Source organism: Heloderma suspectum, chromosome 14 (genome assembly GCF_057233095.1).
Source record: "Heloderma suspectum isolate Gila_16-S chromosome 14, 16-S_ref, whole genome shotgun sequence".
Classification (NCBI taxonomy): Eukaryota; Metazoa; Chordata; class Lepidosauria; order Squamata; family Helodermatidae; genus Heloderma; species Heloderma suspectum.
The window spans coordinates 22,897,028-22,922,837 of record NC_139471.1 but is presented as its reverse complement, the minus strand read 5'-3'; the positions used below and the strand labels follow the sequence as shown (position 1 = coordinate 22,922,837).

At 54.0% G+C, this 25,810-nt stretch overlaps 1 protein-coding gene across 1 annotated transcript in view; it reads left to right on the top strand.

Moving 5' to 3' along the window:
- The window catches only part of LOC146335800 (carboxyl-terminal PDZ ligand of neuronal nitric oxide synthase protein-like), a 46,780-nt gene extending 26,461 nt beyond the window's left edge, over window positions 1-20,319 (top strand). The window contains exons 3-11 of the mRNA XM_084821370.1: window positions 4,781-4,873; window positions 5,981-6,039; window positions 7,832-7,940; window positions 8,037-8,178; window positions 11,571-11,731; window positions 12,190-12,357; window positions 13,245-13,410; window positions 13,619-13,952; window positions 15,558-20,319. Of these exons, the coding sequence (XP_084677496.1) occupies window positions 4,781-4,873; window positions 5,981-6,039; window positions 7,832-7,940; window positions 8,037-8,178; window positions 11,571-11,731; window positions 12,190-12,357; window positions 13,245-13,410; window positions 13,619-13,952; window positions 15,558-15,984 (1,659 nt within the window). The 3' untranslated portion in view covers window positions 15,985-20,319. The remainder of the gene's footprint in view (window positions 1-4,780; window positions 4,874-5,980; window positions 6,040-7,831; window positions 7,941-8,036; window positions 8,179-11,570; window positions 11,732-12,189; window positions 12,358-13,244; window positions 13,411-13,618; window positions 13,953-15,557) is intronic.
- Window positions 20,320-25,810: the final 5,491 nt, after the last annotated feature.

Below are 25,810 nucleotides of genomic sequence, written 5' to 3'. Positions count from 1 at the left end.
ATTTCTTGCTGCTTGAAGCAAAACTCCAAATGCCGCACCCACGCACATACAAGGCTGGCGTTCGGGCCAAAGCATCGTTGAAAGTGTGGCCGCCCCCTCAAGCATCCGTTCTTGCCTTCACTTATGCTGCTCCAGTCCCTTCGCTCTCGGCTCTTTTCTATTCTGCAGTGATATTACTGTGGTTTTATGGGCAGGCTGGTGCCCTCCAGATGTTTTGGACTACAACTCCCATCAGCTCCAGCCAGCATGCCCAATTGTCAGGGATTGTGGAGTTGTAGTCACAAACAGCTGGAGAGCACCGCGTTGCCCACCCCTGAGCGACATTGTGAGCTGCCTTTGGGGCTCCTGCAGCTGAAAGGCAGGAGATAAAGCTTCGAGGTGCATGCATGACTGCCTGCCTGAATGGGATGTGCCCCCAAGTTCAGCCTGGCTCGCCTTGTGGCATGGCAGGGCCAGCCCGGGAGCCTCCCTCCCCCCCATCTCCCTCCTTCCTGCTCCAAGCCCCCCTTGAAACAGCGCTGTTCTCCAGACAGCCCTTTCTGCCCACAGCAGAGTTGTCCATCTCGGCTGCAGGAGTGTGCGTGTTTTGTATATAAAGTCCTGTGCTAAGCGAATGGATTAGGCTCGTTTTCCACTCTGAAATCCGTACAGCCCCAAATAGCTTCATTGCAAGAAGCAGGGCAGAGAGGGGCCTGCATTATTTAGTAGCTGGGAAGCAACTGGCGCCCGCCCGGCCCCTCTGCGCCTGGCGGGACAGCAACATTAGGGATTCTCCCTGTGTCCGCAGTGCCCCCACAGCTCTGGGTGTGCTCATTAAACACGCCCACCCCAGTGAGGCTGCATCCTCTGCTTTTTTCTCCAAGCCAAATCCCTTTTCTGAGGTCGCTTTCGTGTCCTTCCTAAAATGAGGTTGCTGAGCCGGGAAAGGAGGACATCAGAAAAGGTCAGAGCACCTTCATTAGGACGCAAGACGAGAGCGTTGGGGGATTTCCTAGATCGGTGGTGGGCTCCCCCACCCTGGAGGCATTCAAGATGAGGCTGGACAGCCACCTCTCAGGGATGCTTTGATTTGGATTCCTGCATTGAGCAGGGGGTAGGACTCCATGGTCTTATGGGCCCCTTCAAGCCCTACTGCTCTGTGATTTTGCATTGAGGGCAGGGGTGGGGAACCTCAGACTAGGGGGCCAAAACTGCCCCTCCAGGGGTGCCAATCTGGACCTCAGTGGCTCCCCAGATGGCCACGCCCCTTTCCCTGGCCACGCCCCTTTTCACCCAACTGATGGTTGCTTGGTGACTTTGCAGCTTTTGTGCAGTTTTTTCCCCATTCTAAAGTGGCTCTCCTGAGGTTTAAGGGCCGGCAGGAAGAGCTTTAAGACAAAACATCCGAGTGTTTTGGGGGATCTTGGCCTTGCCCAGCCCTGGAATGTGGCCCCTAAGAGCGGCCCTCAGACTGAAAGAGGTCCTGCACACCTGCTTTAGGGGGAAACGGTGGTGGTTGGAGGGGCTGGGAGGGGTGACCAGAGGCAGAGCTAAGCATGGGAAAGGTGACTACAGATGGCTGTTCAGGGGCTGTCGGCCATCAGAGTGAAATGGAGCTTCCGTCTGTCCCGAAATCCCCGAGGACAAACCACGTGAGAGGCCTGTTGCCTTCATGCCGTGCTTGTGGGCTTCTGGGAGGCATCTGGCTGCAGCTCGAAACGGACACCCGGACTGGATGGACCTTTGGCCTGATCCAGCAACGGCTCTTCTGTTCTGTTCCACCAGCCCAGCCGATTTCCTGGATTCTGACTATGTCTGCTTGCACAGGATTATGAGCTGGAAAATGCCTTGATGCAGCTGCGTGATGGTGTTCCCGCCGGTTTAAGCTTCTGGCTCCAGAGCCGGCTAATCCCCATGTACTCAACAGGCGGTTCTGTCTGGATGCTGGTGGGGTTTTGCGCAGGGTGGGGCTGGAAGTGGTTCAGCTGGGGCAGGGAGAGGTGGCCCTTTTGTGGTGGTTCTTCAGGGTGGAATCAAGGTGGGGGGGGGGGCGTTCTGCTCTAGTTGGTGTCCTAAGCAGGCAAAGGACCAGTGGAAAACATTTCCCAGGAACCCAATCTCTACTTGGATGTTGCAGTTGGGTGTCTCACCTTATCTGATCTTCCATAGCCAGAGGACATGCATGCATTGGAACAGGGCAAAAAAGACTAGGGAAAGCAGCAGAAGAGAGGCGGGGTGGGGGGTGCGACTGACAGGGCTGTCCGCATTTTGCAGTTCAACTAGGGCGAGCTCTGCACCCTAGAAAAACTGTCTACATGGTACAGATGTTTTTGCCAGCCATCGATACACAAGCCAACCATTTTTCCCACCCTGGAAATCTGTGAACTTTCTTCTGGCTTCAGAGATTACAGTGGGCAGTGCCAACACACTTTTCAGCCCAGCTTTGGTCTAGACGAGCCTTGCCCAAACTGGTGCCCTCCATATGGCTTGGACTACATCTCCCAGAAACCCCCAGCCAGATGTAGTCCAACCCATCTGGAGGGCATCAGGTTGGGAAAAGCTGGTCTAGAAACTTGCCTTTGAACAAATAATAATACATTGTGCATCCAAAATCAGAATCAGTGGCTTCTGGTCCCTTGCCCAGAACAGATAGCTGTAAGCAGAGCCTGGGCGATGCTTTAGCAGTAGCTATACTGGCCCAAAGTGCAGGTCTCGGAGATGTGGAGAAGAGAGGACCGAGCTCCATCTGTAGCCCTGGGAACATTTGGCTCCCGCCCGAGTTCCAAGCAACGAGCAGTTCCCTGCGTGAGAGCCGAGGGTGGAAGGCGGCAGAGGCCAGCTGGCAACAATTGCCGGCGTTCCAGTGCAGCTTCCTCTTCTGCCGCCGCTTGGCAGAGCTCAGGGTCCCTGGCAGCTGGTGCTCCTGTTTTTCTAGAGGAAGGGTGGCCGCCCCCACCCTGAGGAAACAGGACCGGGCTGGCCTCCTCCCTCGCTGAGCTGCACAATCCCGTAGTTTTCCCGAAGGCCTGGCAGTTCCGAACCGAGAGGGATCTCGATGAACAGGCAGGGCCCCTCACACTTGGAGCCGCTGCTGCAGGGCAGGCGGACCGAGGCACTGCGGCTGCGGGCCCTGGGAATTGGCCCTACAGCCGTGTGGGACAATTTGCAGATGGGTCGCAGTCTCCCCAGTGGTGCTGAAACGCCAGAATGGCCCCTTCTTGGCTCAGAGCAGGGCAGGGGAATGTGCCGCCCTCCGGAGCATCTAGCTTCCATCCACACCAGCCAGCATGGCTAGTGGTCAGGGCTCACGGCAGATGCAGCCCAAAAGCATCTGGAGGGCCACAGGTCCCACCCCCCCAGTTGCCGGTGACAGGTGCTCCAGGTGAGTTTCTCTGGAGCCTGCCAGGTGGCTCTGTTTCTGCATGGCTCGCCAAACCGGATGACGGGGGTTTGCTTGCGTCTTCCGCCTCTCCCTTCCCAACCTTGCAATTATGTGCTTGAAATATCTATAAAGCAAGGGGGGACATCACTGCTCTTAGCTGCAGACAGAAGGGAGAAAGGGGGGTAGCTTTGACGGCTCGGCGATGGGGGGAGCAGCTGTTGGCCGTCAGCAGGGATTACATCCCATCCGACACCCCCTTGGCACCCGCTTCTTTCTGTTTAAATAAAAACACGGCCCTCCCCGGTCCTCTGTGGTTTCACATGCTTTGCTGCTAAATTTAACTTTCTAAACAGCCTGCCCTGAGTAAGAATTCGTGGCGGTCGGGAGATCACAGCTTAGCCGGGTGGGTTCCTGCCTGGGTGCCAACTTCAACCCTGGAGCTCGGGGGGGGGGACTAGCACAGAGCGGCAGCCCTCTGATCCAGCCTTCATCAACCCAGTACCCTCCAGCTCCCAGCCAGCATGGCCACTGGGACGATGGGCCCTGTGGTCCAAACACAGCTGGAGGACGCCAGGCCAGGCTGCACTAATCCATCCTTTGGGCAAAGAAGGTGGGGCAAAATGACGGAAACCCAAGCAGGGCTTGAAACGGAGCCTGTGCTTGACCTCCGAACCCGTTTCCTAGTGGTGTCCCTTGCCATGGAACGTGTGATGTACCTCTGAGGATGTACAGAGTGCATCCCCCCTCCCCTGCATTGCTGAGTACGTGCATCCCACACTTCAGGACTGAGCCCTCGACCAGCTTTACACCCCATACCATGCCCTTCAGGTGTCAAGACAGAATTGTTTGGCCCAGAGCTGCCGTTCGTCTCCAAGTTATCGTCTTATATTCTTATTTCGGGGCCGCGGAGGGCAGGGGATGGTGTTTCGCTCTGTGACACACATGTGCGCGTGCATGCGCGCGCACAAGCCCCCTCATATTTCAAATTGCCAAAGGCCCTCGGGTCCTTTTAATGGACAATGGGAGCATCACAGGCCCCCGGCGGCCACCACCACCACATAACAGACCATTTCCCTCTGATCATGCGGAGAGCCCCACACACGCTGCCTTTGAACACTCCACGCGCAGTGGGCACTCCTGCCACCGGGCTGACCGCTTCCTTTCTGAGCTGAGATTAAAAGGATCCAGCCTGCTTCGCTTCGGGAGAAGAGGAGCAGGCTGTGGAGAACGAGGCTCTGCACTTTGCAAGTAAGACAAATCAAAGGGGGGGAGATGCAGGGGGAGGCAGCCCACTGCTGACGTGGGTGCAAATACTCCGGGTGCTTGAAGCCTCACCGAGTGGCTTTTGGGTGTCAGGCTCAGTGCTGGATGGCAACTGGCGGCCTCACTGCCTCCCTTTGCCCCCTTTTCCTCCCACAGTATGAATTCAAGGCCAAGAACATCAAGAAGAAGAAAGTCAACATCGTCGTCTCTGTGGATGGGGTGAAGGTGATCCTGCGCAAGAAGCAGAAGGTGGGCTGTCCCTCCGCCGCCGCCCCAACAGGCTTGCCAGGAAAGGGGGCACGGTTCGAAGAGTTAGAGCCAAAACTAGACATGACGGCCTTAACTGTGTGAACGCAGATAACACACATGTTTTGGCTTCTATAAATAGCAGCTTGAGGGGAAGCCCAAGAAACACTAGGGCCATGCGGGGTGGAGAGGTGGACATTTAACTTCCTTTCCCTGCCACGGTCCCTACAAAAATCCCCTCTCTGAAGGTGTTACATGCATTAGGAGAAAACTGTAATGGATGTTGTAATGACCTCAGTGGGGCTGTGAATCCGCTCCGGCTTTCGGTCAGAACCAGTCAGATCTCTACAGGAGCTATCCAAGGTGTGGAGCACTTTGGATAGCCCCTTTAGAGGCCTGCCTGAAACCCGGGGCGGATTCACTGCCCCGCTGACATCGGAGCCCCCAGCCCCCACCGCTTGAAATGCAAACAGCAGCTTCTGAGGGGATTTTCCTTGAGACCTTTGCAGAAGGAGAGTTAAACATCCGCTCCTCACCCTGCCTGTTCCCAAGGCTGCTCAGGGCCTCCCTGTGGACATTAACTGCGTCCTTGCCAGTCACATCACATCTAGTTTGGCCCTTAGTTCAAACAGGAGCCCGTATTCTCTGGGGAGAGAATTCGCACCAGAGACTTTAATGGGCTTAATAGCCCTGTCCTCTTCCCAGGAAGCTTGCTTGTGGTGGGGATGAGGGGTTAGGGGTCTCTAACAGAAAACCTCTAGCTGGTCTGCAAAATACAACTGCAGGATTCTTTGGGGGAAGCTGTGGCAGCTAAAACAAAGGTCCTACACCCATTTATTGATTGATTATATTTACACCCTGTTACCTAGGCAGGGAAATGCATACATTTGAAGCATAGCAAGATGCTCCCCATTGATATCCAGCCCCAGTTATAAATATGACGTGGGGTTTATTCTTGCGGCCGCTTTGGCCTGTTGGGACTTCCATCCGCATCAGCTCCTGGCAGGGTAGCGTTCCACCCCCGTCGGCTCCAGCATGCTGCACGGTTATTAAGACTAAACTAAATTTCGCTACTAACATTCATTTATTTTTTTAATTTTGGCTTCTCAGAGGAAGGAATGGACCTGGGATGAGGGCAAAATGGTGGTGATGCACGACCCTGTCTATCGGTGAGCTGCTGTGAATCATCTGTGTGTCCCCATCCCCCTGGAAGCAAGGGGGAGAGCTCAGGCCTAGGAGAGATGCTCAGCTGTTTCTGCGTTATTGCCTGGCAGGCGGCTTTCGAACAGGTTCTCTTAGGTTGGCAAGGCGGCTCCGACGCACCAGATGGGCACATCCTAGTTTCCTGGGGCTAACTGCATCAGCATCTCTCTCCCACTGCCCACAAAGTGGGGGGGGGGAGCATGAATTGCACAGTTGGGCTCATGATCCAAGACGGAGCTGCTTTCTGCTCCTGCTCTCTCTCGGTGGCTGAGCTGTGGGATTCACCTCCCATCTTGCCTCTTAAAGCGTTGGTCGGCGCCTTTTGAGCCTTCAGAGCGTTTTGCATATGCTGTGTTAGTTATTTGTGCAACCCCCAGTTCACCCTGCCCACCCCATAAGGTAGGCCACTGTTATTATCGCAAACGTCAGGAGTAGGAAGGCTAAGGTGGAGCCACAGCTCACTGGCAGAACCCCTGCTTTGCATGCTGAAGGTCCCAGGTTCGATCCCCGGCATCTCCAGGTCGAGCTGGAGAAGCCCCTGCCTGGAACCCTGAAGAGCTGCTGCTGTCGGTCAGCGAAGACAGTGCTGAGCTAAATGGACTGAAGGTCTGACTCCATAGAAGGCAGGTTCCTATGACCACTGAACGCATCTGGTGGCTAAGGTGACGTTTCAACTGGCAGCTGTCGATCTGTGCCATGCCAGGGCTTCCAAATGCGTTGCCAGTGGAAGAATGGTAGCCCGGAACGGCACCAGATGGTCATCGCCCCACCCCCTGGCCGATAGATCACCACAACCCAATTTATTACATTTCTATACCTCCCAGTAGCTGAAGCTCTGTGAGTGGTTTACAAGGTGAAAAACCATTAAAGATACATTCTACATAGTGTAAAAACCATTTACATACAAACACATAAACAGACAACACATGCAGACACGCACGTCCGCACAATTTTGAACAATCAACAATAAGAAAAATCCAGGACCTGATTAAAACCTCCTCATCTGCTGCCAAACACCTGAGAAAAGAGGAAGGTCTTAACCTGGCACAGAAAAGATAACTATGTTGGTCCCAGGTGGGCCTCATCGGGGAGATCATTCCACAGTTGGGGAGCCACCACCAAGAAGGCCCTCTACCTTGTTGTGGCCTTCTGAGTCTCCCTTGGAGGAGGGCTTTAGAAGATGATGTGGCATATGGGTACTCCATGTTTGGTGCCACGCAGAGGGAACCTGGAAAGGCTGCCACCTCCTCGCACCCTTATGCAGCTTGTTTTGCCCGCACAATCAGGAGCTGCCAGAGATGGGGTGGTGCAGAATTGACTCCCGCCCCATCAGCATGTGTTTCCTGGCAATTGCAAAACAGAGTTCCCTTTGGGGCTGAACAGCACACTGAGTAAACAGGGGCCAGACGTCTCGATTCACGCTGCCCCTCTGGGTTCAGCTTGCCTACCGAGGGGCCAAGCGATGCGAATATCCGGGATTCTCCCCACCCCAGCTGCAAGTTGCATCGGCTGGTTATAATCTGCAAAATCAGATGGGCCAAGCTGTTAATTTGGTCCAGGTGGTTCAACCACATCAGCGGCAATTCCATCTTCACCATCAGAGCACAGCAGGTGACCCTCTTTAGGATCCCAGGATAGTGCTTGAGCTAGGGAAGGGACTTCTAAGCTCACCTGAGCCGTTTGTTGCCATACACATGCTGTGGCAGCCTTGAAAGAAATTTTTACACCTCTGCGTGTCTCTCCCTCCCTCCCGCTTAGGATCTTCTACGTTTCGCACGACTCCCAAGACCTGAAGATCTTCAGCTACATCGCCAGGGACAGCGCCAACAACTCTTTCCGATGCAACGTCTTCAAATCCAAGAAGAAGGTGCCTGGGGCAGGGCTGGGCGGCCCCTCAGCCCCTCTCTTCCTCCCCGTTCTGCCCTTCCTGCTCATGCAGAGACGGTTCCTCCTCTCCCCACAGACGCAGGCCATGCGTGTGGTGCGGACCGTGGGCCAGGCCTTTGAGGTGTGTCACAAGCTGAGCCTCCAGCACGCGCTCCAGAACGCGGACGGCCAGGCTGACGGTGCCAGCAACAATTCGGCCGACGACCCCCATCTGGAAGGTGAGGGATTTGGGCAGCGTCCCTCGTGGGTTTTAAACAGCCCTTTATAAAGAATATAAATAGAAAAGGCCTTTCCAGCATTAGCAGAGAGCTGCGGGCAGGAGGATAAGCCCTGGCTGAGTGTTGCTCTTGAGGAGAGCATCCAAAGCAGCTTCCCGCACCCTGGTGCTCTCCCAAAGTTTTGGACTTCAGCTCCCATCAGCCCCAGCCAGCATGGTTGGGGATGCTGGGGGTTGTTGTCCAAAGCATCAGCAGGGCACCAAATTGGGGAAGGGTGGCAGAGAGGCAGGCGAGCGCGCGGAATCGCCAACAGGTTCCAGTGTGCCGTGCCGGGTTTCCAGGCGTTTCCTCTACAGCGTTTCCCCACTGCTTGGTCTTCGGGTCGAAGCCCAGCAGACTGTCCTGTGGACTCTCTGGAGCACGAGTATTGCCAGGTGGCGAGCGTGGACCTGTTAATGGCAAGCCTGAGCACACCCCCATGAGGTGCATCTCGTAGCAGTCGCACGCTCCCTAGAAAGGAGTGGATGCTCTGAGGCAGGGTGCGTAGGGTAAATCAAGCGACAAGAAGCTAAATCCCTGCCGTCGTGGGCCACTTATCCCTTGACCGGCCGCTCCTGAATTCCCCGCGAGTCTCATGATTCATTTACAGTCCTGGGATGGGGAACCTCAGTCCCAGGGACCAAATCTGGCCCTCCAGCAGTCCCATTCTGGCTCTCTGGGGTTCTCCAGATGACCACGCCCCCTTTCCCTGGCCCCACCCCTTTCCCTCAACCATTGATTGGTGGATTTTCAGCTTTTGCGTCTCTCCCCCCCCCCATTCTAGAAGATTGAAATGCCTCTGCTAAGGCTGAGTTACTGGCAGGAAGGAGCTTGATGCTGTAATATGCTGGTGTTTTTGGCCCTGCCCACCACTCCCATGCAGCCCCCGAGAGCGTCTCTGAAATGGAATGCGGCCCTCAAGCTGAAAGAGGTTCTGCACCCCCTGTCGGATCCGGGATCTGCCTTCTGCCGCGGAAGGGCTCCGCTTGCACCAGGTCCCTCTGCCTGATGTTTAAGGATCCCCTCACACGCATGCACACACTACAGCTGACCCCATTCAGCCAGGTCCCCTGGCTCTCCGTGTCGCATTTTCAGGGGGCTCAAGGGGTTGCCATGGGAGGGAGGGGGTGGGGAAGCCCACGTTGGCCAGCGCAGTTGATCCAGAGAAAATCCGGATCCAACCGCCTGGTGTACAGGTTCGGAGGGTGCATTGGAAGTTGACATAACCAGAACCAGAGTTCCCAACCCTCAGCAAGACTCTCTGCTCCCTCCTTTGTTACCCTAGGATAAACTCACCATGTGAACCATAGATGAGTTGCCACCTCCAGTGAGGGGAGTTCACTGTCCTGGAGTGAACTCCAGGACACCACAACCCTTGAAGGACCTGAACATAATGTAGTGAGGGAGTGGGGCACTCCGGAGTCCCTTGCTTGTGTAGGAACTCTGGAGTGGGGCACTCTGGAGTTCCTTGCTCTCATCACCAGAGAGAGCAAGCCGGAGACGGCCACCCAGCCACCCCACATTGCAAAAACAGGCCCCTGACTTCCCAGGATGGGCTGATCACTCACCAGGCCTGGTGGCTCTTTCCTCCTTCGGGCTTCATAGAATCGCTGAGTTGGAGGGGACCATCTAGGCCATGCACTCCAGCCCCTGCTCAGTGCAGGACTCATTTAAAGCATCCCTGGCCGATGGCTGTCCAGTCTCTGCTTGGATTCCTCCAGCGAGGGAGAGCCCAGCACCTCCCTCGGCATTGGACCCATGGTCTGACTGCTCTGGTTAGGAAATTTCTCCCGATGCTCAACCGAAATCTGCTTTCCTCTAACTTGAGCCCGTTATTTCACGTCCCACAGTGCTGGATGACAGAGAACAGCTTGTGCCCTCTTCTGCACGACAACCCTTTAGGGCAGAGCTTTCCAAACTTTTCATGTTGGTGACACACTTTTTAGACATGCATCATTTCGTGACACGGTAATTCAGTTTTACTAGCAAACCGGAGGTTAAACTAACCGTTATAAGAGATACGGACACATACATAAATTGTAATAATGAAATGCATGGGGATAGAACATATCCCATGAAAACCTTTCATTTATATTTTTAAAAATATATGATTTGTAAGATAATAACATACATTGTTGTCATTTATGAGTAACAGTATGTAAATATGTGCAAGAAAATGTGAAAAATAAACAAAATTAACTAAAGTATTTACAATACATATTAGGACACATAGGCCCAGGTAGGAGCTCAGCTGCAAAAACACATGAAGTAGAGAAGCAAAAGTCCAACAAAAATGGAGTAAATATATATGTCTCACTACAAGGCTATATTGCTGTAAATATTTGCAATGCCTATGTCCAGAGTCCAGTTCCAGCACTCTCCTGTGATACACTGCCGGTGGGTGATTAATCCACAATTACAGCAGAGTAAAAATAAAAATAAATGGCAGAAATCAAATTATAAGTGCCACATGGTGGGTGGCTTGCTGCTTGCCACATTGGGTTTGGGAGGGTGGCCTCCCCTCAGCCAGCAGCAGGTGGGTTGACTGGGTGACAGCCTGCAGCTGTGCTCGCCCGGGTGATTGGGAGCACACTGATTCTGAGGCTTCTGGCCTCCACTGAGCTCCGTTCCGACTGGCCAAGACGGCAGACGGCCCGCTTGGTGCAGTCCCAGGCGGCGTTTCCACCCGCACGCTACTCTGGCCTGGCCGCACAGAAGCGCGGTGCAGAAGTCCGCGAAGGGCACGCTCGAAATCTCGCAGGGCTGGTGGCTGCTGCCACTTCTCCGCACCGGCATCGGCCGAGCTCTGCTTCCAGGGCGGCGCCTCCCCTCCCCTCTCTTCGCCCCGCGCCTCTCCCTCGCCGTACTGCTCCAACACCGCCAATCACGAGCGCCCTACGTCAAGACGCCACATGATCCTAAAGCAGCTAACGTTAAAGTAGCTAAGCCTTAGCTGCTTTAACATTAGCTGCTTTAGGAAGTTCCGGGGGAGGGGCCAAGGGAAGCAAACGCGAGTAAGGGAGCTCCGCGTTGCCCTTCCGCACAATTTTCTGCATTTCGCGTGACACACCTACACACTGCTGCCGACACACTAATGTGTCGCGGCACACAGTTTGGAAAGCTCTGCTTTAGGGGCTTGAAAAATGCTCTCCTTTCCCCCTTCAGTCTTCTCAAGGCTACAGGTACCCAGCCCCTTCCATCTTTCCTCATAGGACTTAGTTTCTAGTCTCCCGATCGTCTCTGCTGCCCTCCGAACTGGTTCCAGTTTATCTGAACCCTCCTTCAAGTGTGGTGTCCGGAACCAGACACAGTGCTCGAGGTGTCCGCTGCTTCTCCCCCGCCCTTGCTTGCAGGTCTCCAGCTGGCCGGGCCGGCAGCGGCTGATGGGGGACGTACTCCTGCTGACTCCGAGGGGACGTACGCGCCCGGGTGCGGGGCCTGCGAGCTGCCTTTGGCTGTGCCCGACCTGGGGGCCCCGAAATCTGGGCCAAGCCTCAAGGACAGGAGCAGCCAGGTATGAGTCGTCCCTGCAGCAAGTCGATCATTAGCATTTTTATTTCGTATCACATTTGTGTCACTTCCTGCCCCCTCCGAGCTGCTTGGGGAAGGCACTGCGGGGAGGGGGGGGTCTGTATTTTATCCTCCCAACTACTTTGCAAGGTGGTTTAGCCTGACTGGTCCGAGGTGAGCACCCTGACTGGTCGGGGGATTTGAACGCAGGGCTCTCCTGGTCTGGGTCCGTTACATAGGTTATCCAGTACCCCACACTGACTCCTGTACACGCCACCCCTGCAGAAAAGGCTGAGCTGGCCGCTGTTCAGGCGGCCTCTTCGGTTCAGGGGGCTGAGCCAGAAAAGGCCTGGGGATCGCAGTAAGAAGAGGAGCTGCGGATCCCGAGAGCTCTCTGGGTGGGTGTGGTGGGGGGGACGTGGAGCTGACTGACCCTCCTGTTGCTGCCTCCGGGGATTCCAGGAGAACGAGAGCAGCTCCCTCCGCCCCACGGCCGCACAGCCCCTGGGCAGCCCCAGCAGCCCCGGCTCCACTGCCTCGGCGACACCGCTCACCTCCCGGCACTGCCTGCAGCTCCTCCAGCACCAGCTCCTCCAGCAGACGCAGCAGACACAGGTGGCCGTGGCCCAGGTGAGCGCCCCCATCCACCAGGCTGGCCGCTCCCCGCAGGGCCACGCTGCTCCGGCTCCCGTTCGCGCCCATCCCAGAGCCCTTTCCTGCGCCACACTTAGGGAGGGCCACAAAGCTGCTTTGTGGAGCCCCTGGCCACAGCGCCGTGGGGGCAGCCCCCGGATGCCTTGTGAACTGCCTGGGGAAGTGTATTGTGGTAGGCAGTCCAGGACTGCACCAAGCGATTAAAGTGGGCCACTTAAACGAGGGGTGGGGAACCTCAGGCCCTGGTGCCAAGCCTGGCCCTCCAAGGGTCCACTTCCAGCCCTCCGGGGTCCCTCATGTTGCCACGCCCCTTTCCTCGGCCTCCCCCCCTTTCCCCCAACCACCATTTGTTGGGAGGTTTTCCCGCATTTGCATGGTTTTCCCCCCATCCTAAAAGGCTCCTAAGGCTTTGTTCCTGGCAGCTTTCAGCTAAAATAGGCGGGCATTTTTGTAATTTTGGGCACACCCCTTTTGCCTTTGGCCCCCACCGGATGGGAGCTTGTATGAAATGGAATCCAGCCCTTGGGCTGAAAACGGTTCTCTACCCTCTTAAACTGCTCAGTTCAACTTAAACTGAGTTGAACTGAACAGAGACAATTGAACAAATGTCATACTATTGTCGACCATGCTGGCTGACTGGAACCTCCATATCCAGGGGCAGCATACCTCTGAATACCAGATGTTGAAAGCAAGCACCAAGGAGGCCCATCACCTTTGTACCTGCCGCTGAGTTGTCCGTAGGCGTCAGTCTGGCCACTGTTGGGAGCAGGACACTGGGGCTGATGGACCTTTGGGGCTCCTCTTAGGAATGCCCTCGGCCCTCTCGGTTCGAGTCACTCTGCCGTCCGCCTCCTCCCCAACAGGTGCAGCTGCTGAAAGACCAGCTGTCAGCCGAGAGCACAGCCCGGATCGAGGCCCAGGCCCGCGTCCGGCAGCTGCTGCTGACCAACCGCGACCTCCTCCAGCACGTCTCCCTGCTGGTGCAGCAGCTGAAGGAGCTCGAGATCAAGGTGCAGCTGCGGCATCCAGGTGAGGGCCTCTGTGGGCAGGGCGGTTCGGAGGGGCTGCCCTGGGCAAGGAGAGCGGGCAGAGGGGCGACAGCATCGCTTGCGGCAGCTACTGGAAGAGGAGCTAGCGCTGGAGGACCATGATGTTGGTCAGATCCGGCAGGGTTCTTCTTGCTCTCCAGTGCCCGTGGCGCTGCTGACCTGTCCTCCTCTCCCCGATTTGTCTCTAGCTGACCGCTCGCTACAGAATCTGACGCTGGCTCAGTCCCTCTCCCTCAACTTGAAGAACCACTACAGCCTCGAAATCAACCTGCCATCCACCTCCACCCCGGCCAGCATCTTGGGCAGCCCCGTGGCCCTGCTGGGCACGTGTGAATCCTACCTGAACCTGGCCAACTTGGAGCCGGGCAGCGGGCTGCCCAACAGCATGGGGAACGAGGAGCGCCTCGCGGTGCTGGAGGGGCCTGACGGCCTCCGCAGTGTCGAAGGCTCGGAGGCAGCCGACGGCAGCGGGACCGGCCGGCAGAAGGGCGATGAGTCGGGCGCTCCGGCGCAGGAGGAGAGGTAGGAGATCTCAGTTCAGTGACACTCGGGATCATGCCAACCTGAGCCGACCGTCGCCACATTGCATTGCTCAGCTGTTGCGCCGAAGGGGTGTGGGGCCCTCCGGGTGGCCCTCCCCGGCCTCGGATGCTGCAGCACTGCCAGGGAAGCTCCAGGCTTCGCTCTTCACTTGCTGCTCTTCACGGCAGAGTCACCCTCCGTTGGCAGGGCTTGGGTACCATTCCAGGCCAGGAAAAGTCTAATATTTCATGTGTAGTTGTTGCCACCTGTAATGCCCCAGCCATGGGCTTCAACCTCTTAATTTAGAGGTGCCAAGATAGTGATAAATCAGACCCATGTTTACTTACAAGGAGTACTTTATTGAGTAACTTACAGCACGCAGGCGTACCCCATGGTTGGATCAGACAGCTTCTCTGAACCCAGAGCCATGGGGTACAATGGGTTTTATACCACATTAGCAATCAGGCAGCATGACAACAGCAAGCGCCATCTAGCGTTCATTCCCAGCATAGACTCGCAGTGCTTGGTTCCCAGCACAGCCACTTGTAGCTTTAAGGTAAACAGACTTCACTTCCCAGGCACATCTTAATCACTCATTCGTATGGAATGTGCCAGGCCGCACTATCGGCCCTTTGACTCATCTTCACATGCTCAGAGGCTTACTAGCAAGGAAATGGCACCCATAATGAACTTAAGCAAGCATTATGGATCTCTAGGCCCCTCTAGCACTACAGGTGACTTGATTATGCTTCTGGGGGCAATACAGCACCGTGGGAGGCTGTCATGTTCTGCACCATCCCTGTTTCTATGACCTCTCCCTTCTTGTCCAAGCCAGCTGCCTCGTACCTGGCCAGGGCACTGAGGACTGATCGCCTCCCTGGAGATGCCCAGGATAGAACCTGGGACCTTCGGTGTGCAAAGCAGGGGCCCTGCCACAGAGCTCGGGCCCTCCCCACAGTCATGCCCAAATGGTGTAGATTTGTATATCCTTCAGAGCAAAGACCCTGTCCTCATTGTGCGCTCTGCACGGCCTCCAGGGCCCAAGTGGCGCACAGGAAATCAGCAGCAACGGTAAACGCTTGCAGCTACGCACGCGCACCCTTCGCCCTGTCGAATCTCCTTCCGGCAGCTGTGCAGAGGGGCCGACTGTACAGCAGCAAGCCAGAGCGTGCAGTCGGGGGCCTGCTGTCCCGGGCTGACCTCTGCACGGATTCCCTCGGTGCGCTCTCGGCATGTCGCTCTGGGGAATCAGGCTCAAAACCCGGTTCCCGCGCCAGTGTCCCAACAGCTGCGCGCTTGAGTTCACAAGCTGGAGGAGCAGAGTGGATTGAAGGGTCGGGTGGAGTCCCGGATTTAAATCCCGCCTCAGGCAAGCCGCGGGAAGGCCCTAGCTCGTGGCGGAGAGCCTTTCAGAGGCTCCCCCATTTCACCCCAGGCATCGGGTGGGAGGTGATGGGAAGGTCTCTGCTCTGGAGAACAGCTGCCAGTCAGAGCCGCCCATCCCAGGCTGCGGTGATCCGGCTTAGCGGAGGGCAGCTTCCTGTGCACACCCCGCCACACAGGACAGCCCTGGTTCTTAACCCCGTTCCCATTTCCCCTCGACAGGTTGCAGCCGCTCATCCCCAAGCTGAACCCGCCTCCACCCACCCTGCGGAGGAGGCCAAGTAAAACCACCTCGCCCTGCCTGGAAGCAGAGGCTGCCACCAGCGGGGCCCCCTCCACGCTCGCCAGCGCCGCTGTCTTCTCCCTCGCCAACCTGGAGCGGCCCGAGGCTAGGACGCTGGGAGGAGGGCCCGCGCCCGGCTGTGCTGAGAACCGGGGGCCCCTGAGCCAGGAGCGTGCTGGGGAGGAGGGATGGGCCCCCCTGGTGCAGGGTGCGTTGGGTCGCCCGGAGAAGGGCCCGGCGAGGAACTCAGCTGGCAACGTGGACGTGACGTGGCCCTTCTCCTCAGGCGGTGATGAAACCCGCTTGCATATCAGCCTCTCGGAGGACGAGCTCGACAAGACGGGAAACTGCGTCGCGCGTGCGTAAGCACCCTTTGGGGGCAGGCTGTTAGCTGGGCATCCTGGATCATGGGGTAGAAATGGCTTCTAGGTCACTGTGATGCTAGCTGGGAGTCCTGGAACGCTCAGAGCCAGAGGGCCAGCGGGTCCCCCAAGGGCAACGCCTTAAACCGAGGGAGTCTTCAGATCCAAAACATCATCTCTGTGCGAAGGCCGGAAGTCCTCTCTGAGGCCGTAATCCACACAAGCAAACGTCTTCCGCAAACACTAGGACATGGTCCGAAGGCAGCCAACACCCGGCAGGGGTGGGCCTGGCACAGTTGTGGTGGGAGACCCTCTAAGGACCCCATGTAATCCAGGATGCAAGTGCAGGAAAGAAACGCCACCGGGGGTGTCAGCTCCCCAGGACGGACCTGGGCACCCTTTGCTGCACAATGGGCTTTGCTGGAGACTGTCCCTGTAGCCCTGTGACAGCGTTGGGGCAAAGAGACAGACGGCCTGCAGCGCAAGAGATGGCCGGGGGGCGTGGGGACTGGTGGCATTGGGTGGCCAGCAAAGTTCAGCCTGCGGGAGTGCAGCAAGGCTTGGTAGTCACTGCCAGATGTGGGGAGTGTATGCAGGGGGAGTGTATGCAGGGGGACCCTGTCCTCCTACACCCTGAAGTCACGGATGATAGAAGCCCAAACACCTTCTGTGTTGGGAGGGTCAGGAAACCTCGCCTCGGAGGTTGCCACGGTCCACAGGAACAAGCACGAGGGGTCTCGGCTTCAGACTTTGGAGCAGAGGAAACCCGTTCTCCCTCCACCCCAAAAAGGCTCCCTTCCCATCTCCGTGAGCCCGTCATTTCTGGAGAAAATCCCTCTTGCGGTTCTGCTCCAGCAGCTTCACTGCCGTGGGTGGGAATTCCCTGCTCACGCAGGAGGGGATTGCTGAGGCAAGCCAGAGCTGTGCACTCTGCACGTGGGCCCCAGGCCACCCCCAGGATCCCCCCCCAATTTCCAGCCCCCCATTGCTGCCGCTTTTCCCCCCACACATCCACAGCAGTCTGCTTGTTGCTTCATGGAACATGCGAACGGTATCGCGGCTGCAGGGATCCGTTCGCATTGTAGGTTTACTGAGTGGCAAAGACAGGAGACATCTCTTTCCCCCCCTTCTATCGCAGCCTTTATGCGTTCTTGGTTTTTTGAAGCAGAAGAAATAAGCATCCCGTGTTCCCAGACCCTGGGGTAGCCATTTCCACTTTTCTGCCCCACTTTAAAAACTGGGCAGGTAGAGTCCAAGCACTTTGAGTTGGCGTGGGTGCTGGAGCGGGTGAGTCCGAAAAAGTCAATTCACACACACGTATATATACCTGAAAGTGGACTATGTAGAACAGGACCAAAGTTGGATGTACAGTAAAGTGGCCAGCTGGTCATAATTTTACCAACCCAACATGTTTATCCTATTCTAGAACATGTTGCCCCAGCAGGAGGATATAAGCTAGGAGAAATTTGTATTGCAGCATTTTTCCATTTTTGTTTCTCTACTATCCAAGATGCACTAAAAAAAAAAAAACACCAGATAATTTCTGTCGGGAGAGGGAAGCACTTGACATTTCTAAGGAGCTTTGCTTCCCTGTCAGAAGGAAGAGTATCTCTGCAGATGGGGGGGGGCGCACATGTGGCCATCCAAATGCTGTTGGACTTCAATTCCCATTAGCCCCAGCCCAAACGGCCAGTGGTCAGTGATGATGGGAGTTTTGGTTCCCCAACTTCTTGAAGGCTACAGAGTCTCCACCCCTAGTGCAGATATTCAAAATGCTTTGCCCGTGGGGCTTTTTTTTAAAGCTTGCTTCTCTTCTTGAGGAAAGCACTCTGCACATGCTCAGAGGCACTTGGCCCTCGGGTGGGACAAAAATGGGGTGTGAGCTGTCACACAAAAATCTTGTGACATGTCCAAACGCAGCCCCCATTCAGCTGTATGAATCAACCCCTGACAAATAGGAAGAGGTGGAAGACAGAAGCTGTAGTTAGCAACCTGTGCCATGGGTCATAATCTCACATGTGCAAAGCTGGAAAATGTGTGTTTTTTAAACCCAACAACACCTAAAGCCATGCGAAAGAGGATGGAAATCATGCTGTTCTTTGTGGTTAAGGGGAGGGGGAGAGAGAGAAAGAGGAGAGGAAAGTTGGGAGTAAGTTGTCGAAAAGGAAGATTGGAGGGGAGGGAGACTTAAAAGACCAGGAAAAATGTCTTGATGATAAGCGTAACCGGGTAGTGTGTCAGGTTCCAAAAGATGGGTCCGGGAGGGGTCTGCAGGTCTGGATGCTTCACTGGGATGTCACTTGACCCGCACAGCCATTATCCTTCACGCGAGTCGCCCAGCTGCCCTCGATACACATCAGCCACCAGAGCGAGTGTCTCATGTAGGCGAGGATGCCCAGACAGCCAGGAGCGACTTTGGCCATTTCGGGGGCAGGTCGCCCAGCAGCCTCTCCGTCCACAAAATGTCGTCAGCGGCCAGTCAGTGCGGCCTCCCTGCTCCTGTCTCTCGTCCTGTTAGGCCAGGCTGAATCGCACAGTGTGGTTCTGTGCAGGGAGGCCAGCGGCCATTTCCCAGGATGCAGTTCAGAAAGGCTGGTGTAGGCCATGGCCATGCTGGGCCGCACCTGCCCCTTTCACCTGCCCTCCTTTGCCAAAATAAACATTTGCACAGGGCAGGTTAGGAATGCGTTGAAGGTTGCGTGGGGCACAAGGGATGCGTCGCCCGTAACAATGCAGCAGGGAAAGAGGCAGTGGCTGGGAATGTCTGGGTTGCCAAGCAACCCTCTGTAGAGACAGAGCAAGTACCACAGAGGCTGGAAGCCCAGGGTGGCCACTATGGCAAGAAACCATGGGTATTGCCTAAAAACCACCACTGAAGGAGGCCTAGGCCTCGAGGGCTGCTTCACTGTGGTCAATTCAGGTTGTCAGCCAACCAGGGAAAAAAGGCTCTTATGCCTTGAACCATAGTTTGATGTGCAGAAATGGGCCTATCACACAGCACGGCCAGCGCGGTCAGCTGCGAACTCCTGCACTTTGGGCTGCTTGTGAAAGATGCGGTCACAGTGGCAAGTTGAAAGAGAGTTGGCAGCCTGCCGAAAACGGTCTCTGGGTGCAGGAGATTAGAATGACTGGAGCCCTCGTCAGTTGGGGAGGGGGCCTGGGTGGATGAGAGCGCATTGGCCGGCCGCTCAATCGTGTCTGAAATGTCGCTGTTTGCGCATATATCCATATGCCCTGTACAGTTGACAGAGCGTGGATGTGTTTCAGCGCACAAAGCACTGAGTGAGAAACTGTCCCAAGACAGGCTGAAGTTCTGTCGGCGCTGATCCTCCCGTCACAACCCCTCGAGGGATTTGTGACACAGCCACGTACGCGTGCACTGCACGAGTGGAGATGTAAGGAAGGCGTTCGGTCTTCTTTCATGATCTGGGAGAATCTCTAAGCCAAAAGCCAGTGTGCGTCGGTGTGGTGGCTTTCTCTCATCCACCCTCTCTCTTCTCAAATCATTCTGCTTCCAAGTTAAAACAGAAACCTTCACTAAAGGGGGAAATTCAGAAAAAGCATCAACATTTTGGAAGCACCCCTCCCCCAAAAGCAGCCCCCTTGAAATAATCCCCAATTTTGCAAGGGGTGATGCAGCCTTCCACTAACCTGGCGTCCTCAAGGTGTGTTGGATAATGACTCCCGTCCTCCCCGTGCTGCAGCGGGGAGGAAGCACCAGTTGGGGGAGGTTGATGTAGGGTGTATATTAAATGCATTCCATCTTTTTAATGACTTAGTTTCTTCATTTCCATCAATTCTCATTTTGTTCAAGCAGCCGAACATGATCGGAAACTCCTAACGTTCTGTTTGCAGGAGAAGTCTCAGACACGTACACAGACTGGTACACAGCTGAACCCCACCCCACCCCAAATGCCCGCTGAATAGCAGCTTGGTTTTCTTTCCAGTAAGAAAACACTGGCCCAAATTTACTCGCCATGGCTGTAGTACAAAGTCTACCCCAAAAGAATGCCAGGGAGGGGGGGACACCAGTGTAATTAAGCTTCCTTGGAAACAGAGGAGCCAGAAAAAGGGGTTATTTTCCAAGCATATTCTGTAATTTGCTATGAAAGACTTTAACCAAGACAAAAAAGGCTGATTTTATTATGTATAGCATTCAGTATTGTTGGGACCATGAGTGTAATTGCAGATTCCTTTTTCTTTGGTTTGACAGCTTGGTCTTTTTGAGGTGCTCAAACTTCTCTGGGAAGGGGAGGTGAGTTTCACACACGCACACATCTTCACACAAAACAGCTGCTTCAGTTTAACAAACCAGTTGACCTATTTTAATTCTTGCATATTCTTTCTCTCTCTGATGGGCGTGGGGGTTGCTTTCCTCTGCGATGCCTTAATTTCTCTTCTCTCCCCCTGCACCACCCCACATTTTCTCATCTCTACCTGGGCACCCTGCTTTTAGCTACATCATAAAATAAGACACCAGGATGTAATTCCACGTATTGTGTCTAGACCCTGGTATTCACAATTTGCTGCTGGCAGATCATCAGTTCAAATTAACATTTTTTTTTTAAAACAAAACTAAGGATCCAAGAAGGTATATCAAAAGATGGACTGAAGAATGCTAATGCTCAATATTCACAATGGTTGGAGCTAAAAAAGCCTTTCTTTAGGGGAATAATGCATGTCAAAGGTAGCTACTTTTTAAAAACAAAACCAACTTGGCATGACAGCCTTAGATTCCCCAAAGGGCTCATTTGCCTGAAATTCATTGGGGCATCTGAGCTTTTCTTTGGTTCAGGAACTTTTTTCCATGTGTTGTCTAGAAAATTCGTTATTATAGTGCGTGGGGCCATCGCCCTCTTCTGAATCTTTATCATCTCTATAACCTTTATCCAAACCCTGGAAAAGGCTGCAAAATGTGTTCAGGAAGTTCACTTCCCCCGGGTCCCCAAGTAGCGTAGGCCCAACCTGCCCTCTGGCGGCCAGAGTTAAGCATCAGCACAGATTTCACACTCCTCCTGTCTCGCTCACATCAACACCCACTGAATCTCTTTTTGTTTGCGATCTGGAACAAGACAATTCCAATAAAAGCTGGAATTCGCACCTCTCCTGAGAGCGCTGCAACCCATCTCTCAAGATCGAAACTTTCCGAAGCTTTGAACAGGATCTGGGGGAGGGGGCGCGTTAGGATCAGGACTGGGCTAAATCTGTTCAATGCACCAACCAGGTGCCCTCCAGATGCTGGCTGGGGGATTCTGGGAGTGGTAGTCCAACATATCTGGAGGAAACCAGATTGGGGAAAGCTGCCATAGGCTCTATCACTTCAGACGTTTTAGACAGACAGTGTTGTGCCTGAAGAACAAGAACCTCTTAGCACGTTTAGACAGCCAAACCTGGTTCACAAACACATACACCTGTACCGTACATGTATTTGTGAAAATACGCCTTTGCCTTGTTAAGGGTTTTCCCAACTATGTGCATGTTATGTTTTGCGTGCACCTGTAAAATGAATTGTGTGAAGCAGGAACACGTGGTGAGCTATACCATGTTCCCGCCAATTTGGCTTGTCAGTTGCGCCAAACCACGCATATGAGTGCTCCTGATCTGAGCTGAAACAAAACATGAACTGAAGCCCAAGATCATGCCAAGGTCAGTGGTGCTGAGAGAGGGGAGGGCTTTGTTCTATGCTGTGCATTCTGCGGAACTGGGACAACGGCATCTCCACAATTCATGTCAACCCACAGCCCAATCCTTTGCAGAGTTCGGCATCCAGCAATGCAAGATGGGCCCAGAAAGGTGGGCTCACCCTCAGAAGCTTTGGCATTAACTTCAGTGTTCAAGTTACAGGGGAGACAGCCCCTTTAGGACTCAATCCTATGCAAAGCTTAGAAAAGGTCCTACACTTCCCAGCATGCCCCACCCAGCATGCTAGGAACTGTAGGACTTTCTTCTGTCCAAACAAGCATAGGATTGCACCCTTACCTTGTGTGGCAGGTCTAGGGCTAGACAAACCTGTCAATTTTGGTTTCCTTCCATTTTTGCAATCTTAAGTTTGGGTCATCCTGATATTTGAGAATCCCCCCACACACACCCGAGTTTGCATGAAAATTCGTACATATTTTTTGCACATTTCTCCTAATGCATTCTTGCATGCAATTTTGCCTAATGCACATTTTTGCAAGCAACTGTCCTATTGCGGTTGTGTGTACATGTTTCTCTTAACATACACGTTTTTGTATGTCGTTTTTGATACTCATGGAATAGTATGGTTGGAAGGGGCCTACAAGGCCATCGAGTCCAACACAATTGCAATTACTCAATTGCAAAATTCAGAGAAGTGCAAATTGCAACTTCTCCAAAACCCGGTTTCGGTTTCCTTTCATTCATTACATGTCTATGAGCTCCTTCACACTGAGCTTTTATCCTGCAATTGAGATGGGCTCTTTACATGACGCCATGATCATTCAAGGTGTCTCCTGCACGAAATGCCCTTTGTTCCATTTTTAAATAGATCGCAGACAATGAGTACCAAATTACCCCATTGTGTTCTGCTTCAGTTTCCTCTGTGAAAAGAGTAAAGGCGGCAAGAAGAGGAGTGAGATCAATAAACGATAACAGAAGACTCAGATGTGAGGGGCAGGGGAGCGTGTGTAAAGGGAGTCAGTGGTGATCCTGCATTTAAAACGGAAGAAGAAAGGCGTGTTTTAAATGCAGGATTTTAGGCTGGTGCAGAGATGCCCTATATCACCCCATAGCCAAAGTTCTCTGGGCGGTTCACAACATGGTTTGAAAGTGAGAAATCGTGTATTGGTTCAAAAGCGAGGCGTTAGGTAAGTGCATTAAAATGCAAACCAAATTTCTCCCTCGACCCTAGCGACAACACCATTAGCTGCTTATAGAAGGGTCCGGGGGGGTATGGTTTGACTAAGATGGGGGGGGGGCAAAGATTTGGGGGATGTGGCTTTCATTAAGAGAGCTTCAGCTATTGGGCGGTATAGAAATGGAATGGAATGAATGAATGAATAAAGGGCCTCACCTGCCCATAAGTCGAAGACTGCCAACGTTGTCCAGTTAGAGAGATTTGGGGGGACTTCTCTGGCTCTGCCAAGCCTGAGCCAGCAGAGGGCAGCGCTGCCCCAGTTTCCCCAGCGGGCCGTGCCTGCTGCAGAGGGGTTTGGACTCTCACGTTCGAGGATGTGAAGGCCGCTGAACATCAGCAGAGGCGTCCCGGGCGCAGGCCTCCAGGGTCCCGGAGCAGAGTAGGGCGCCTGTCCCGTGCTCGGAGCAGAGTAGGGCGCCTGTCCCGTGCTCCGCTTCACACCAGAGCCTGGGCGTTGGGGGATGTGTTGCAAGTGGTCCCTTAGCCTGCAGCCTTCCCCAACCTAATGCCTTCCGGATGTGTTGGACTGCAATTCCCATCATCCCCAGCCAGCATAGCCAATCAAGTCACAGGGTCCCAGCCTCCCCACCACCACCCCATGTGTATACAACAGCTTAAAACAACGGTTTTCCAAGCACAAAACCCAGGGAGCCGTAATGCAGCAAGTAGCCAAAATTCCCCAGGAATTCTGAGGAGTTTCTAATATACTAACAGCCTGTGCACAGCACATAGGAAGCAGCCTTCTACCAGGTCTGGCTCTTTATCCATCGAGCCTAATATTCTCGCTAGTCCAGAAAGCAGCAACACTTTTCCAGAGTGTCGGGAAGAGAAGGGCCTCTCTTTCCCGTCACTGCCTTGCCTGGCCCTTTTTTAGCAGGAGATGCCAGGAACTGAACCGGGCATCACGTCTCTGCAGTAAGAATTTGGCCGTGGCTTCGTCCCAAAGAGTTCTGGGGATTTGAGGGAAGGACCCCCATGGTCTTTTGCTAGAGCTCACTTTTCCACTTGCAAAGTGAGCTCTAGCAAAGGAACATGGGGCCCTTCCCGCAAATCCCCAGAACTCTTTGGGCCGAAGCCACAGCCAAATTCTTACGGCACAGACATGATGCAGACTACTGTTAGTCTAGGGGTCAAATAAAAACCCGATCCCCTGGCCACATGGTAACCCTTGATCAAAACTGATGGTGGCCCCTTTCCCTTCATGCATTGCTTCCCAGGAATTTTCCATTCTCCCCAAACCGGCCCCCATCTTCTCCTGTTCTTCTACCAAAAGTTCTCTAGCATTAACTAAAGATGTAACCTGTAAAGTGTTTTGCCGATTAATCTATAACAGCCTTCCCCAACCTGGGGCCCTCCAGATGTGTTGCACTACAAGTCCCGTAATCCACAGTCTGCTCTGCTGGCTGGGGATTATGGGATTTGCAGTCCAGCATATTTGGAGGGGCCCAGGTTGGGGAAGGCTGATCTATATATTTGCATATAGCTAAAAACGATATGGAAGCATACTTAATGCACACCTGTGTTGCAGCAGCCATGGACTGTATTTGGAGCATCCAATCTGGGATTAATAAACTGAAATACAAATGGACGCACACACAGCCCCTATCATCCTCCCTTCTCAGCACACAAGAATTAAGACCTGCAGGTCTTCAGTGAACAATAGTTTCCTGTTGCATCCAAACCAGGAAACTCTGGTTACCAGCTTTGGAACAAGCCAGGATCCTAAACCAACTCCAACTCATGCTGAGCCCCTCACTAGCAGACCCATTTTACAGGTGCCAAACTGAGGCCAAGAGACGGCAAAGCATCTGAAGATGCCTCATCCATAGCCAGAAAGCAGGATCTCAACCGGAAGTCACCAAGTGGCCGAACATTTACTGATCTAGCCAGAACTTATCCATGAAAATGCAGATGGAGGAATGTGAAACTGGGCTGGGTGGGTGATATGTTTTTGTGTGTGGTTTTATTTCTGCATTCTAAAATATGCATTTAAAAAAGGAGCAGTGGCATCCTTAAGGGAGAGGTACGTTTCTCTCAGGTCCACTTCTTAAAACAGTTGCTAGCTCCTTTTGCAAAGGAAAGTCACTTTGCACGTGCTCAGAGACACTTAGGTCCTTCTGTTCCAAAAGTTGTTCTCCTCAACAGAAAGAAACACTGTACAAAGTGCAAGAGCTTTCAAGACACAGAAGTTGCCAACCGTAACCATATCTGATCCGGCTACTCGCTCACTCATCCGGCCACCCCACCCCCCACCAAAAAAACAACAGCATGAGGTACACCCCAGTGAAAGCCAGCAGTGACTGGAGCATGCCGCAGAACAAAGAACTGACTGTACCACGTCAGTTTGCACGTGGGGAGGGAGGGTCATATTCTTCAATGCTCCCCCATTTTTATTTTTCTCACTACAATTTGTTTAAAAAACCAACACAGCAAGGCTAGTTAGTGAGCCCTTACTGGGAAAAGGAGGTTGTTTTGGTTTTTATAAAGGGAAGCCTCCCCACCCCCACCCCCCTGATCTGCAGTCTGGAATGGTAGAATCCAGCTTACCACCAGATTCTGGGCCAAAATTCCCCCACCTGGGGCCCTCCAGATGGACTGGGACTACAATTCCCAGCATCCCCAGGCTGGGGTGCTGGGAATTGTAGCCCCAACCCATCTGGAGGGCCCTGGGTGGGTGCAGGCTGGAGTAGGCCTTTGAGGGTTGAGTATGTTTAACTGGTGCTGGATTGTCTTTTTCTTTTCTTTCTCTCTCTTGCAACATCCTTGTCGAAAACAGTGAGCTTTCTGCACCTTCCTTGCAGAAATTCAGGGCCCGCGACAGGTCGCCCAGATCCACTATTCCTAATACAGATACACGTATATAACGTTTACGATGCTGCCTGGGCTCTGGAAAGAAGAACCACGCATTTCCTCCCTTTTTGCTGTCTGGATAATGCCGCTCGGCAATCATCTG